We start from the raw sequence: 12,814 nt of genomic DNA, 5'->3' as shown, positions 1-12,814 counted from the left end.
TTGAAGTCAGTTTGGGGGTGTGGGCTGACAGAAATGGAGCAGCTGCTGAATTCATAACCTGTGATTTTTAAACAGTTGGAAAAAATGTTGTGCAGTTTCCCTCCACTCAATGGGTTGTATAGAAGTCCAAAAGCAAAAAAGACATTTAAAAATGTGTCAAATACATCATATGTTACACAACAGTAAAGCCAGGTTCACACAGCCAAAAATGTACAGAATGTCTGTCTGGAAAACATGGGTGGACGTGCCGCAAATTTGAATAATCTGGAAGGTGCTAGGACCACTCAGAAATTAAGCGTTTTATAGAGGGCAATGCATTTTTTGAGTGGAATCTGTAGAAAGAATAGACATTGAGTGGAATCTACACTGAGTGGAATCTGCAGAAAGAGTAGACATTGAAATGTGTGGAATATTCTGCCGTGTGAACATAGCCTAAGACACATTTGGCACATTTGACATAAAGAAAAAAGTAGGGTTCTTCTAGCAGGGTTATTATCCTCTCCTTAGAAGCAATGTGGAGATTAGGTCGGTAGGCCACATTTGGCTTCTGTCATATTTAAATGGGCACTGTCAGATACAAAAACTTTTGATATTGTAAAGCATGCAAAACCAATAGGTATTGCATTTGTTTTCATTAGAAAATTTTCAGCGTTTCATACTGAAAAAGACAGTCAAACAACTGCCCCCCCCATCCCCCGCCTGCTTGGTCACATACTAGTCCTGCTGTGTCCATGCATCATCACCTATGTCATGGACACACCTACTGGATTGACAGCTGTGACCGCAGGGCTCACAGCTGGAGAAAAAATCCTCCCACTGTCAGCTTGTGTCCCGCTACTGTCAGTGAGGACAAGCTGGGAGTTGTAGTTTTGTTAATGCTAGGGGAGATGTGAGCAGACAGCATACTGAGGGAGGGGGCGGAGACCTGTACAGTGAGGCCACTCCCCCTCCCTTTGAGAGTAATTCAAACTAGTGAGCTAAATTAAAAAGTGTAATAAAAAAATAAATAAAGGTGCTAGACACATAAAATTTAGATGTACGTGGCCAGGATTAGGTACTGAGTGAAATTATTTTGTTGGATCTGACTGGTACGCTTTAAAGGTTGAAACCTGTGCATGTCTTTGGCCATGTACTCACAACGGACTTTCCGGCAGAAAAATTCCTCTTAGAAATTCCATAGCAACAGAGTCCCATGCCTTGAATAGGATTCTGCTGCACAGTGCATACGGCAGAATTTCCATGGCAGATGTTTCCGCTGAGGAAATTCCTATTCCAGTGTCCGGAAAAGAATGAACATGTTCATTCATTTGGCTGAATCTGCTTGGAAATGCATTGATGTCTAAAGGAGACTGGGCATTTCTGTGCGGTCCTACCATCGGCACCCACTATTTGTGGAATGTCCGCCTGTGGTGGACATTATGCAAAATTACCATCATGTGAACATGGGTGGAGATTTATCAAAGCCTGTCTAGAGAAAAAAGTTGCTGGGTTACCCATAGCAACCAATCAGATTGCTTCTTTCATTTTTTAAAAGGCCTCTGAAAAAATTAAAGAAGCAATCTGATTGGTTGCTATGGGCAACTCAGCAACTTTTCCTCTGGACAGGTTTTAATAAATCTCCCCCATGGTCTTTGAATGAAATTGGGGGTATAGTTGGCATGGAGACATCATGCAGTCATGTGTCTTTGCAAACAGCGGGGGGATTTATCAAAACCTGTGTGGAGGAAAAGTTGACCAGTTACCCATAGCAACCAACTAGACTGGTTCTTTAGTTTTTCAGAGGTCTTTTCTTTTTTTTTTTTTATGAAAGAAGTAATCTTATTGGTTGCTATGGGCAACTCGTCAACTTTTCCTCTGCACAGGTTTTGATAAATCTCCCCCCGTGTGTCTCCAGCTATTGCAAAACTACAACTCCTAGCATGCCCGGACAGCCAAAGGCTGCCCGTATTGCTGGGTGTTGTAGTTTTGCAACATCTGGAGACACACTGTTTGGAAAACATTGCCTTAGCAGGTGCCCATATGACTAGACTGCAAACAAGCATTTATATGTATATATATATTTTTTTAAATATATTATTTTATCATGTCTTTAATATATTAATATATTTTATTTACCGAAATAGAATCCATGTATAACATTTTTAAACAGACAATATATGATTGAAATATTAAGAAAGCTCCGATGTTCCGCTGAGAGTGTGCCTCCTACATCAATGTTATATTGAAAAATCCTTTTATAGGAAAACAATGGCTAAGATTAAATACTAGGTTTGTTTTCCCAGTAGAGGGTTAACCTGCAATTGGTAATCTTCTTCAGGTCTCTTTAGCAGCAGGACTGGGTTAATAAACAAGTGGCTTTTTCCCTGAAGCCCTAACTCCTGCGAGGCAGCTTTCCAACCTGCAGCTGACAATAACATATTAACCTATTGGGACACATAATAACATTTCACACATATGGCAGGGTATTTACTTTTTAAGTAGATTTACAAAATGAAATTGTCATGTGAGAAGTGCACAGGGGTTGTTAACATGAATGCTGAGGAAAAGAAGTCTTCGTTTTGAAGGTGAAATGTGCATCGGAACTAGCTGCTGCTGAACCATCAATACCAGCATGCTTAAATAGTCAGCACGCCATAGGAAACTGAACAAATGTTAGATGCCTAATATGGTCTTCCTATCAACCTCTGAATCAGTCACTTTAAAGGGTTACTCCGCCTCTAGACAACTTATCCCCTATCCAAAGGATAGGGGATAAGATGTCAGATCGCCACGGTCCCGCTGCTGGGGAGCCCCAGGAACCCCACTGCGGCACCGCGCTATCATTACAGCGCAGAGCGAGTTCGCTCTGTGCGTAATGATGGGCGATACAGGGGACGGAGCAGCGTGACATCATGGCTCCGCCCCTCGTGACATCACGGCCCATCCCCTTAATGCAAGTCTATGGCAGGGGGCGTGACGACCGCCACGCCCCCTCCCATAGACTTGTATTGAAAGGGGCGGGGCCGGGGCTCCCCAGCAGCGGGACCGCGGCGATCTGACATCTTATCCCCTATCCTTTGGATAGGGGATAAGATGTCTAGGGGCGGAGTACCCCTTTAAGCTTTGGACTCCATTGCAAATTTGGGCACAGTCCCCCAACTAGCATGTGCCATTATTTTTTTTTCTTCCAATGAGCCAGATAGGCTTTTGGACACCCTTAGGTTACTACACATGTAGTATTTTGATCAGTATTTTTAGCCCAAACTAGCAGTGGGTCCAAAACATAGAAACAGGTGCAAATCTTACCATTATAGTTTTCCTACTACTGGCTTTGGCTTAAAGGGGTTATCCAGGAAAAAACTTTTTTTATATATATATATCAACTGGCTCCAGAAAGTTAAACAAATTTGTAAATGACTTCTATTAAAAAATCTTAAACCTTTCAGTACTTATGAGCTTCTGAAGTTGAGTTGTTTTATTCTGTCTAAGTGCTCTCTGATGACACGTGTCTCGAGAACCGCCCAGTTTAGAAGCAAATCCCCATAGCAAACCTCTTCTACTCTGTGCAGTTCCCGAGACAAGCAGAGATGTCAGCAGAGAGCATTGTTGCCAGACAGAAAACAACAACTCAACTTCAGCAGCTGATAATTATTGAAAGGATTAAGATTTTTTAATAGAAGTAATTTACAAATCTGTTTAACTTTCTGGAGCCAGTTGATATATATAAAAAAGTTTTTATATTTAAACTGTTGACCACAATACTACATGTAAACGTCGCCTAAGGATCAGTAGTGGATCTGCCTGTAGTGGTTGCTACCTTTGCATATATTGCTAAGTAGAGCTTAAAGAGTACCTGCCATTTGGAAAAACTTTTGACATGTCCAAGCGAACACTCAGACCTCCGCCGATCAGGAGAACAAACAGGTAGATGTCTGCGCTTCTGCACATTCTTCTCCCTGATCTGTGTCACATGATCGAGACAGGTTCCATAGACTTACATTGCGAGTTTGTAAGTTTGTCTCGATCGCGTGACATCTATTGATCACTGGAAGTCTGAACACTCAAACCCCGCCAATCCAAACTTTTTAGATATCGCTAAGACATGTCAAAAGTTTTTCCAAATGACAATTTAACACCAATGTATAAAGACTGAAAAAGTATGTATATAGGAGTGCTAATCTATAGGTATCCTAGCCTATTTGGTGTCTGTTTAGCGATTAAAGGTGTCAGTATATCATGTCACTCATAGACCTCTATTTGAACCTATCTGACCCATCCCTTACACTATTAAATAGAGTTAGGGCACAATCCCAGGGCTGCTGAGACTTCACTTTTGATGCAGTGATACATTAGTGTCTACATCCCCTCTATAAATGTCTGTTCTGTCCAGTGTTGACCAAAACCATAGATGGGTGTCTATACAAGCTAAGTAAGGCTGGTACAGGAATCAAAATACATATCAATTCTGTTGATAGATTGTCATGAGCATTGCTAAACTATACAGAATCATTTATACTACTCCTTACATGATAATGAATGTCCTGGGAAAACCCCATGTGTAGATAGCATAACTCACCTGGGAGAGGGGGCATTCTTTGGCAAGGGTGCTCTGGTTCATCTCCTTTAGCAGCATTCTTAAGGCATTGCGGACAGTGGCATGGTTCCACTGTTCTGCTGGCAAATCCTCAAGTTTTGAACAACTAAAAAGAATAGGAGGAAAATGCAATAAAATACAATATAACATAATATGAATCACTATATGACAGTGAAAACTCACAGGCCGACATTTATCATTGTCTTTAGACAGTTTTTTGTCTAGAAAAGGCGCAAAAAGGCACAAGCAGGGTTTATTTGTGACCTTTTTTGCGATTTTGAGTTCCAATCCACTGATTTTGGCAATACACATGATATGGAATGGTTTTATCAACTGCGCCTTTTTGTGAAAGGCGCAAAGCCACTCAAAAGTCTCTAAAACGACACCAACCCAGACTTAGCTTAGCTTTTTGGTGTATGTGAAGAGAGAAATTTCAGAAAATGTGACCTGCACAAAATGTATCAAATGCTCTCTGACCATTTAATAAATGTGGTGCTCCTACACATTACCAGCACACAAAAAAAAAGGTGTAGAAAAATGCTTCACTTACACCTACAATGATAAATGCTTCACTTACACCTACAATGATAAATGCTGGCCATAGGGGGACATTTATCATTGTAGTGTAAGTGAAGCATTTTTCTACACCTTTTTTTGTGTGCTGTAATGTGTAGGAGCACCACATTTATTAAATGGTCCCAGAGCATTTGATACATTTTGTGCAGGTCACATTTTCTGAAATTTCTCTTTTCACATACACCAAAAAGATAAGTCTGGGCTGGTGTAGTTTTAGAGACTTTTCAGTTGCTTTGCGCCTTTTTTGCGCCTTTTCACAAAAAGGCACAGTTCATAAAATCCTTCCATATCATGTGTATGACCAAAATTTGTGGATTGCCACTCAAAATCAGCATAAATGTGTAAACCAAAAGGCGCAAAAAAGGCGCAAATAAACCCTGCTTGCGCCTTTTTTACGCTTTTTCTAGACACAAAAAACAGTCTAAAGACAATGATAAATTTCAGCCATAGTCTTTTACAGCATATTCAAGCTGCCCAGAATACATGCTTTATCTAGCTGTCATTGCAGAACATGTACATATACACATATAGTAAAACATCTCAAAAGACAAATCTGAGGAGACCACCCTTTTACCCAGACTTGCTTTAGGGGGCAGATTTTTTCCCCAACATACATTATGCATAGCGCCTATTTTAATTGAGAACACCCCCATAGCGGACTACTTTTCAATGCAATTTTGGTTGGTCTTCCCAAAGAGGTTTCACAGTATATATTTTACTGAACATATCAGCTGCTGTATATCCTGGAGAAAGTCATGTAACCTTTCCAGTTGGACAGGGCGTTCTCTGCTGCCAAATCTGTCCCTGTAAGGAACTGACTAGAGTAGGAGAAGTTTGCTATGGGGATTTGCTACTGCTCTGGACAGTTCCGGACACAGAAGAGGTGGCAATAGGAAGCACTGAGTCTGACTGGAAGTACTATGTCTTAACCTGTAGTATACAGCAGTTGATAAGTACCGGAAGGCTTTAGTTTTCTAAATAGAAGTAATTTACAAATCTGTTTAAATCTCTACCAGTTAATTTGAAAAAATCAACTGGTTTGAGTAAACAACTTAAAAGGAACCCGTCTTGTTGAAAATGCAGATCAATCTGCAGGTATCATGTTATAGAGCAGAAGGAAAATGTCATTCTTCTCATTCTGGGCTAAGTAGTCATGTGGGCGATCCTACTCAGTGATTGACAGTTCTCTCTATATACACATCTATTCACAGATAGCTGTCAATCACTGCTAGGAAGGACCACCTACTTGACTACACAGCCCAGTATAAGCAGAGATTTACGTGAATAAATGATAAGTTATCCTGGAACTTTTCCCACAAAACTATATATATATATATATATATATATATATATATATATATATCAGTCTGCTCAGCTCCTCCTGTAAGATGATCTGCAGATTGGACTTCATTTTCGATGTGATAGGTTTCAAATACAACCATGCCCTTTAAATGCAACCACTCACCTCTGTAACTGGATCTTCAATGTGACCACATGGTAGACATCTTGTAGCATGTCAGAGACTGTTACATCTGGGGCATCTGTAACATAACTGAGTGGCAGGGGGTTCCAGCGACCAATTTTAATGATTCCTGTAAAAGGAGAAGGCTGGTAAGGCACACTTTGTCCATAATATTTCTTTAAATATATCATATTCATTTTAGTGAATATTCTCTGACATCTAGTTTTTCTCACATACAGTTTGATAAATCTGGGCCTATGTCCTTTTTATTTTTTTATCTGTGGCTCCAGGGCCCCATGATACCTGTTTATAGTGATAATAATGTACATTATCATACTCTGGGACACAGAGTCTAATACTTTACAATATATAAGTTGCATTTGTGTTCCATGTATTTAAACCCCTTACGTATGGACAGCAATCTGGAACTAAGGGAGCACCAACAATATGATAATGATAGTATTATTATTCATATTATTAATAATAATACGAACAAACAACAATAATAATTATTATTATTTTTATTGCCATTATTATTATCATTAGTGTAATTATCATTATTATTAATATCAAGTGTATTAATAATAATAAATAGTACATGCAAATATATTCTAAAGTTAAACACATTAAATCAACAAGAATTAAAAAATTCAGTCTTCTTGTAATGTGACCAATGACCCATCAATAAATGTGAACACTTAAAGGGGTATTCCAGGAAAAACTTTTTTATATAAATCAACTGGCTCCAGAAAGTTAAACAGATTTGTAAATTTCTTCTATTAAAAAATCTTAATCCTTTCAGTACTTATAAGTTAAGGTTGTTCTTTTCTGTCTAAATCCTCTCTGATGACACCTGTCTCGGGAAACGCCCAGTTTAGAAGAGGTTTGCTATGGGGATTTGCTTCTAAACTGGGCGTGTCCCGAGACAGGTGTCATCAGAGAGGACTTAGACAGAAAAGAACCTTAACTTCAGAAACTCATAAGTACTGAAAGGATTAAGATTTTTTAATAGAAGTAATTTACAAATCTGTTTAACTTTCTGGAGCCAGTTGATATATATAAAAAAGTTTTTCCTGGAATACCCCTTTAAGTGTGCACATTTATTGATGGGTCATTGGTCACATTACAAGAAGACTGAATTTTTTAATTCTAGTTGATTTAATGTGTTTAACTTTAGAATACATTTGCATGTACTATTTATTATTATTATTATTATTAATACACTTGATATTAATAATAATGATAATTACACTAATGATAATAATAATGGCAATAAAAATAATAATAATAATTATTATTATTATTATTATTATTATTATTGTTTGTTCGTATTATTATTATTATTATTATTATCATTATTATTATTATCAATAAAGGATTAAGATTGTAAAGTTTACAAATCTGTTTAACTTTCTGGAGCCAGTTGATGTATAAAAAAAGTTTTTTCCTGGAATACCCCTTTAATGTCAGCTGTATTTGCCTTATTGTATATGCCGTACACATATATTGATATATATATAAACATTCATATACATTATAGGTCTGTTTGTGGTCAATTGTCCTATGACCTAATATCAACATAGTTGTATTGACAACACAGACAGGCAGGGGGCCTGGGCTTATGGTCGTGCTGTTAGGTAGTACCGTCAATATGTTAACCCCATCAATACCACGTCTGCTCTGTATACATCCAGACGGGAAGTAGCCCATTTGCCCTTACAGTTAAAAGGTGTTGATGGGACAGGAGCTTTTAGTATATAAAATCTAAGCGGCACAAAACATATTTGTGGTCTCCACGGGAGTCTGTTATTACCAGGACGGGTTGTTACAATTACTCCTGCGTATTAATTATTAAGCCTATATTACAAATTCCATAAAGACCTCACACTTGTGGCACCATTTAATTGGAACTTGAAGACCTGAGGATTAAAAGGGGCTCTCTTTAATTAAAGGCTTGGGTGATATTTACAGGAGGGTTTAAAGAGAAACACAAGAGAGCAGGAAAAAAAAAAAAAAAACTCCAGATCTGATTCCAAGATCGGGAGTCACTATAATTTTGGTCAGAACCGCATGCAGAAAAATGTATCATTTAAAGGGGGGTATTATTCAGCCTAAAAGCAGCGCCGCTGCAAGAAACAAAAAGAGTGTTCATTTTTAAAGAGAAAGCTAAGGCTGTACTTAAGAGCTTTTTTTGTGAGGTTTGCACACGGGGTAATTTTCTTGTAAGTATATTTAAAGTGTTTACATTTAATTTTCCTAAATGTATCTGCAAGGTACAACATTCCAGGACACTTATTAACACGTCTTTGTTAAGAGAGAATAGAGAAGAAAAGGCAGAAATAAGCTACGTGTATATGTAGAACAGTGTTCTCCAACCTGTGGCTCTCCAGCTGTTGCAAAACTACAACTCCTAGCATGCCCAGACAGCCGAAGGCTGTTTGGGCATGCTGGGAGGTGTAGTTTTGCAATAGCTGGAGGCACACTGTTTGGAAAACATTGACATGAGGTTTCTTTAAAGGGGTGGAAAACATTTTTTTTTTTTTTTACATAAACTGTTACCAGAGAATTGAATAGATTTTAAATGACTTCTGTTTTAAAAATCTTAACCCTTCCAGTACTTTTAAGTTGCTGTATGCTCCACAGGAAGTTCTTTTCTTTTTTTTTGTCTGACCACAGTGCTCTCTGCTTATACTTCTTTTTGTGTCAGGGACTCTCCAGAGCAGAAGAAAATCCCCATAGCATATCTATCCTGCTCCGGACAGTTCCTGACATGGACAGAGGTGTCAGCAGAGAGCACTGTGGTCAGACAGAAAAGAAATTCAAAAAGAAAAGAACTTCCTCTGAAATATAAAGCAGCTGATAAGTACTGGAAGGATTAAGATTTTTTAATAGGTGTAATTTCCAAATCTGTGTAACTTTCTGCCACCAGTTAATTTAAAATAAAATTGTTTTCTACCGGAGTACCCCTTTAAAAGTGTTTTGATGCCCACCTTAAAAAGTGTACCCTTCACAATCTGCAGAACAGGGCCTAAATCTCCCTGTGCATGGAGTGTGGGGTCGACGTGACCCCTCAATGCATTCTTTATTGGAGTGTAGGAGATACACAAGTGCAGTGCTTTAAGTGGAGTGGAATTTGGCAAATAAATTCTGCTCAGAAATACTGTTGCAGCAGAATCCCATTGCTTTCAATAAGATGCTTCTTCACCATGTACACGTCAAAAATTCTACGGTGGAAACATCTACCTCCGAAATCTTAATTTTGGCCTGCGCCGAAAGAATTAAGGGGTACTCCGGTGGAAAATTTTTTTTTTTTTTTTTAATGAACTGGTGCCAAAAAGATAAACTGATTTGTAAATTGCTTCTATTTAATAATCTTAGTCCTTCGAGTACTTATTAGCAGCTGTATGCTACAGAGGAAATTCTTTTCTTTTTGAATTTCTTTTTTGTCTTGTCCACAGTGCTCTCTGCTGACACCTCCATCCCTGTTAGGAACTGTCCAGAGTAGCATAGGATTGCTATGGGGATTTTCTCCTGATCTGGACAGTTCCTGATACTGGCATCAGGTGTCAACAGAGAGCACTGTGGACAAGACAAAAAAAAAATAATTTGCTCTGTAGCATACAGCTGCTAATAAGTACTGGAAGGCTGTCTGGGCATGCTGGGAGGTGTAGTTTTGCAATAGCTGGAGGCACACTGTTTGGAAAACACTGACATGAGGTTTCTTTAAAGGGGTACTCAAGTGGAAAACATATATATATATATATATTTATTTATTTTTTTACATAAACTGTTAACAGAGAGTTGAATAGATTTTAAATGACTTCTGTTTTAAAAATCTTAACCCTTCCAGTACTTATAAGCTGCTGTATGCTCCACAGGAAGTTCTTTTATTTTTGAATTTTTTTTCTGTCTGACCACAGTGCTCACTTCTGATACTTCTTTTCGTGTCAGGGACTCTCCAGAGCAGAAGAAAATCCCCATAGCATACCTATCCTGCTCCGGACAGTTCCTGATATGGACAGAGGTGTCAGCAGAGAGCACTGTGGTCAGACAGAAAAGAAATTCAAAAAGAAAAGAACTTCCTTTGAAATATAAAGCAGCTGATAAGTACTGGAGGGATTAAGATTTTTTAATAGGTGTAATTTCCAAATCTGTGTAACTTTCTGCCACCAGTTAATTTAAAATAAAATTGTTTTCTACCGGAGTACCCCTTTAAAAGTGTTTTGATGCCCACCTTAAAAAGTGTACCCTTCACAATCTGCAGAACAGGGCCTAAATCTCCCTGTGCATGGAGTGTGGGGTCGACGTGACCCCTCAATGCATTCTTTATTGGAGTGTAGGAGATACACAAGTGCAGTGCTTTAAGTGGAGTGGAATTTGGCAAATAAATTCTGCTCAGAAATACTGTTGCAGCAGAATCCCATTGCTTTCAATAAGATGCTTCTTCACCATGTACACGTCAAAAATTCCACGGTGGAAACATCTACCTCCGAAATCTTAATTTTGGCCTGCGCCGAAAGAATTAAGGGGTACTCCGGTGGAAAACTTATTTTTTTTTTTTTTTATGAACTGGTGCCAAAAAGATAAACAGATTTGTAAATTACTTCTATTTAATAATCTTAGTCCTTCGAGTACTTATTAGCAGCTGTATGCTACAGAGGAAATTCTTTTCTTTTTGAATTTCTTTTTTGTCTTGTCCACAGTGCTCTCTGCTGACACCTCCATCCCTGTTAGGAACTGTCCAGAGTAGCATAGGATTGCTATGGTTTTCTCCTGATCTGGACAGTTCCTGATACTGGCATCAGGTGTCAACAGAGAGCACTGTGGACAAGACAAAAAAAAAATAATTTGCTCTGTAGCATACAGCTGCTAATAAGTACTGGAAGGACAAATATTTTTTAATTGAAGTAATTTACAAATCTGTTTAACTTTCTGGCACCAGTTGATTTAAAAAAATAAAATAAAATCTTTTCCACCAGAGTACCCCTTTAACATTTGGCGGGATCTGCTCGGAAATGCATTGCTGTCTATGGAGATGTTCATCACAGTTTTCCGGGTCTAAGACACTTGTTACAGATTTAGAATTTTGGGTGAAATCTACATTTAATCTAAAAACAATCTGAATCCCATATATGTAAATTGAGTTTCTTCACAGATATTTGCCACCACTGTGAAAACATGAACTTTGGATATAAGCCGCTTTCAACTTATTTCTCCAGATTCCGCACAGTCTGAAATACAGGTCAAAGGAACGGATATAGTACAGATGAAAACCCATCAGTACTTTATCAGTATTTTATTCATCCACATTTCTGTACAGTAAATACTGATGGGCCATCTTCTAGGCAGGAATTTTGCATCAATATCTGTAAGTCCAAACCAGGAATGGATCCTAAACAGGGAAAAGGCATAAATATTTCTATGTAGCCAGATACTGAGCCAAATACCATCATCTTAAAGGGGTACTCTGCTCCTAGTCATCTTATCCTCTATCGAAAGGATAGGGGATAAGATGTCAGATCGCGGGGGTCCCGCCGCTGGGGACCCCCGGGATCTCAGCTACAGCACCCACCTGTTGTGGCTTCTGGCAGCGCTGGAGGCTCTCATCCTAACGCCTCATGACCACGGTGACGGGAGATCGTGATGTCACGCCCCGCCCCATCAATGCAAGTCTATGGGACGGGGCGTGATGGATGTCACGCCCCCTCCCATAGACTTGCATTGAGGGGCGGGGCGTGACATCACACAGGGCGGAGTTTTGACGTCATGTTCTCCCATCACCACGGTCAGGAGCCGAAGCCTCCAGCGCTGCCAGAAGCCACAACAGGTGGGTGCTGCAGCTGGGACCCCCCGCGATCTGACATCTTATCCCCTATCCTTTCATAGGGGATAAGATGTTTAGGGGCGGAGTACCCCTTTAAACGGGCACTGCCAGATCCCAAAACTTTTTATATGTTGTTACTGATAAAAATTAAAGCCCTTTTGTGATATGGTTATTTTAACATTTTTTTAACAGAGAAAACGACTCCTACAAATCTCACACTAGGGGTCCCCATAACTACTGGGACACAGGGCCGCCACCAGGGGGGTACAGCCAGCCCACCCCACCCGCTACACCCCCCTGCAGCAGCCCCAGCACAAAAGCAGAAGACCACAGCAGTCTTCTGCTTCCATTGGCAGCTGCGACCTAATACTTGCTGCCA

At 39.3% G+C, this 12,814-nt stretch overlaps 1 protein-coding gene across 5 annotated transcripts in view; it reads right to left on the bottom strand.

Moving 5' to 3' along the window:
* SATB2 (SATB homeobox 2) overlaps positions 1-12,814 on the bottom strand; it is a 190,467-nt gene that overhangs the window by 109,766 nt on the left and 67,887 nt on the right. For all 5 annotated transcript variants that reach the window (XM_056534454.1, XM_056534453.1, XM_056534452.1 and 2 more), the window contains 2 exons: positions 6,615-6,741; positions 4,556-4,679 (listed from right to left, as the gene is read on the bottom strand). In XM_056534454.1, the coding sequence (XP_056390429.1) occupies positions 4,556-4,679; positions 6,615-6,741 (251 nt within the window). The remainder of the gene's footprint in view (positions 1-4,555; positions 4,680-6,614; positions 6,742-12,814) is intronic.

Source organism: Hyla sarda, chromosome 8 (genome assembly GCF_029499605.1).
Source record: "Hyla sarda isolate aHylSar1 chromosome 8, aHylSar1.hap1, whole genome shotgun sequence".
Classification (NCBI taxonomy): Eukaryota; Metazoa; Chordata; class Amphibia; order Anura; family Hylidae; genus Hyla; species Hyla sarda.
This window is presented reverse-complemented; position numbering and strand designations above follow the sequence as displayed.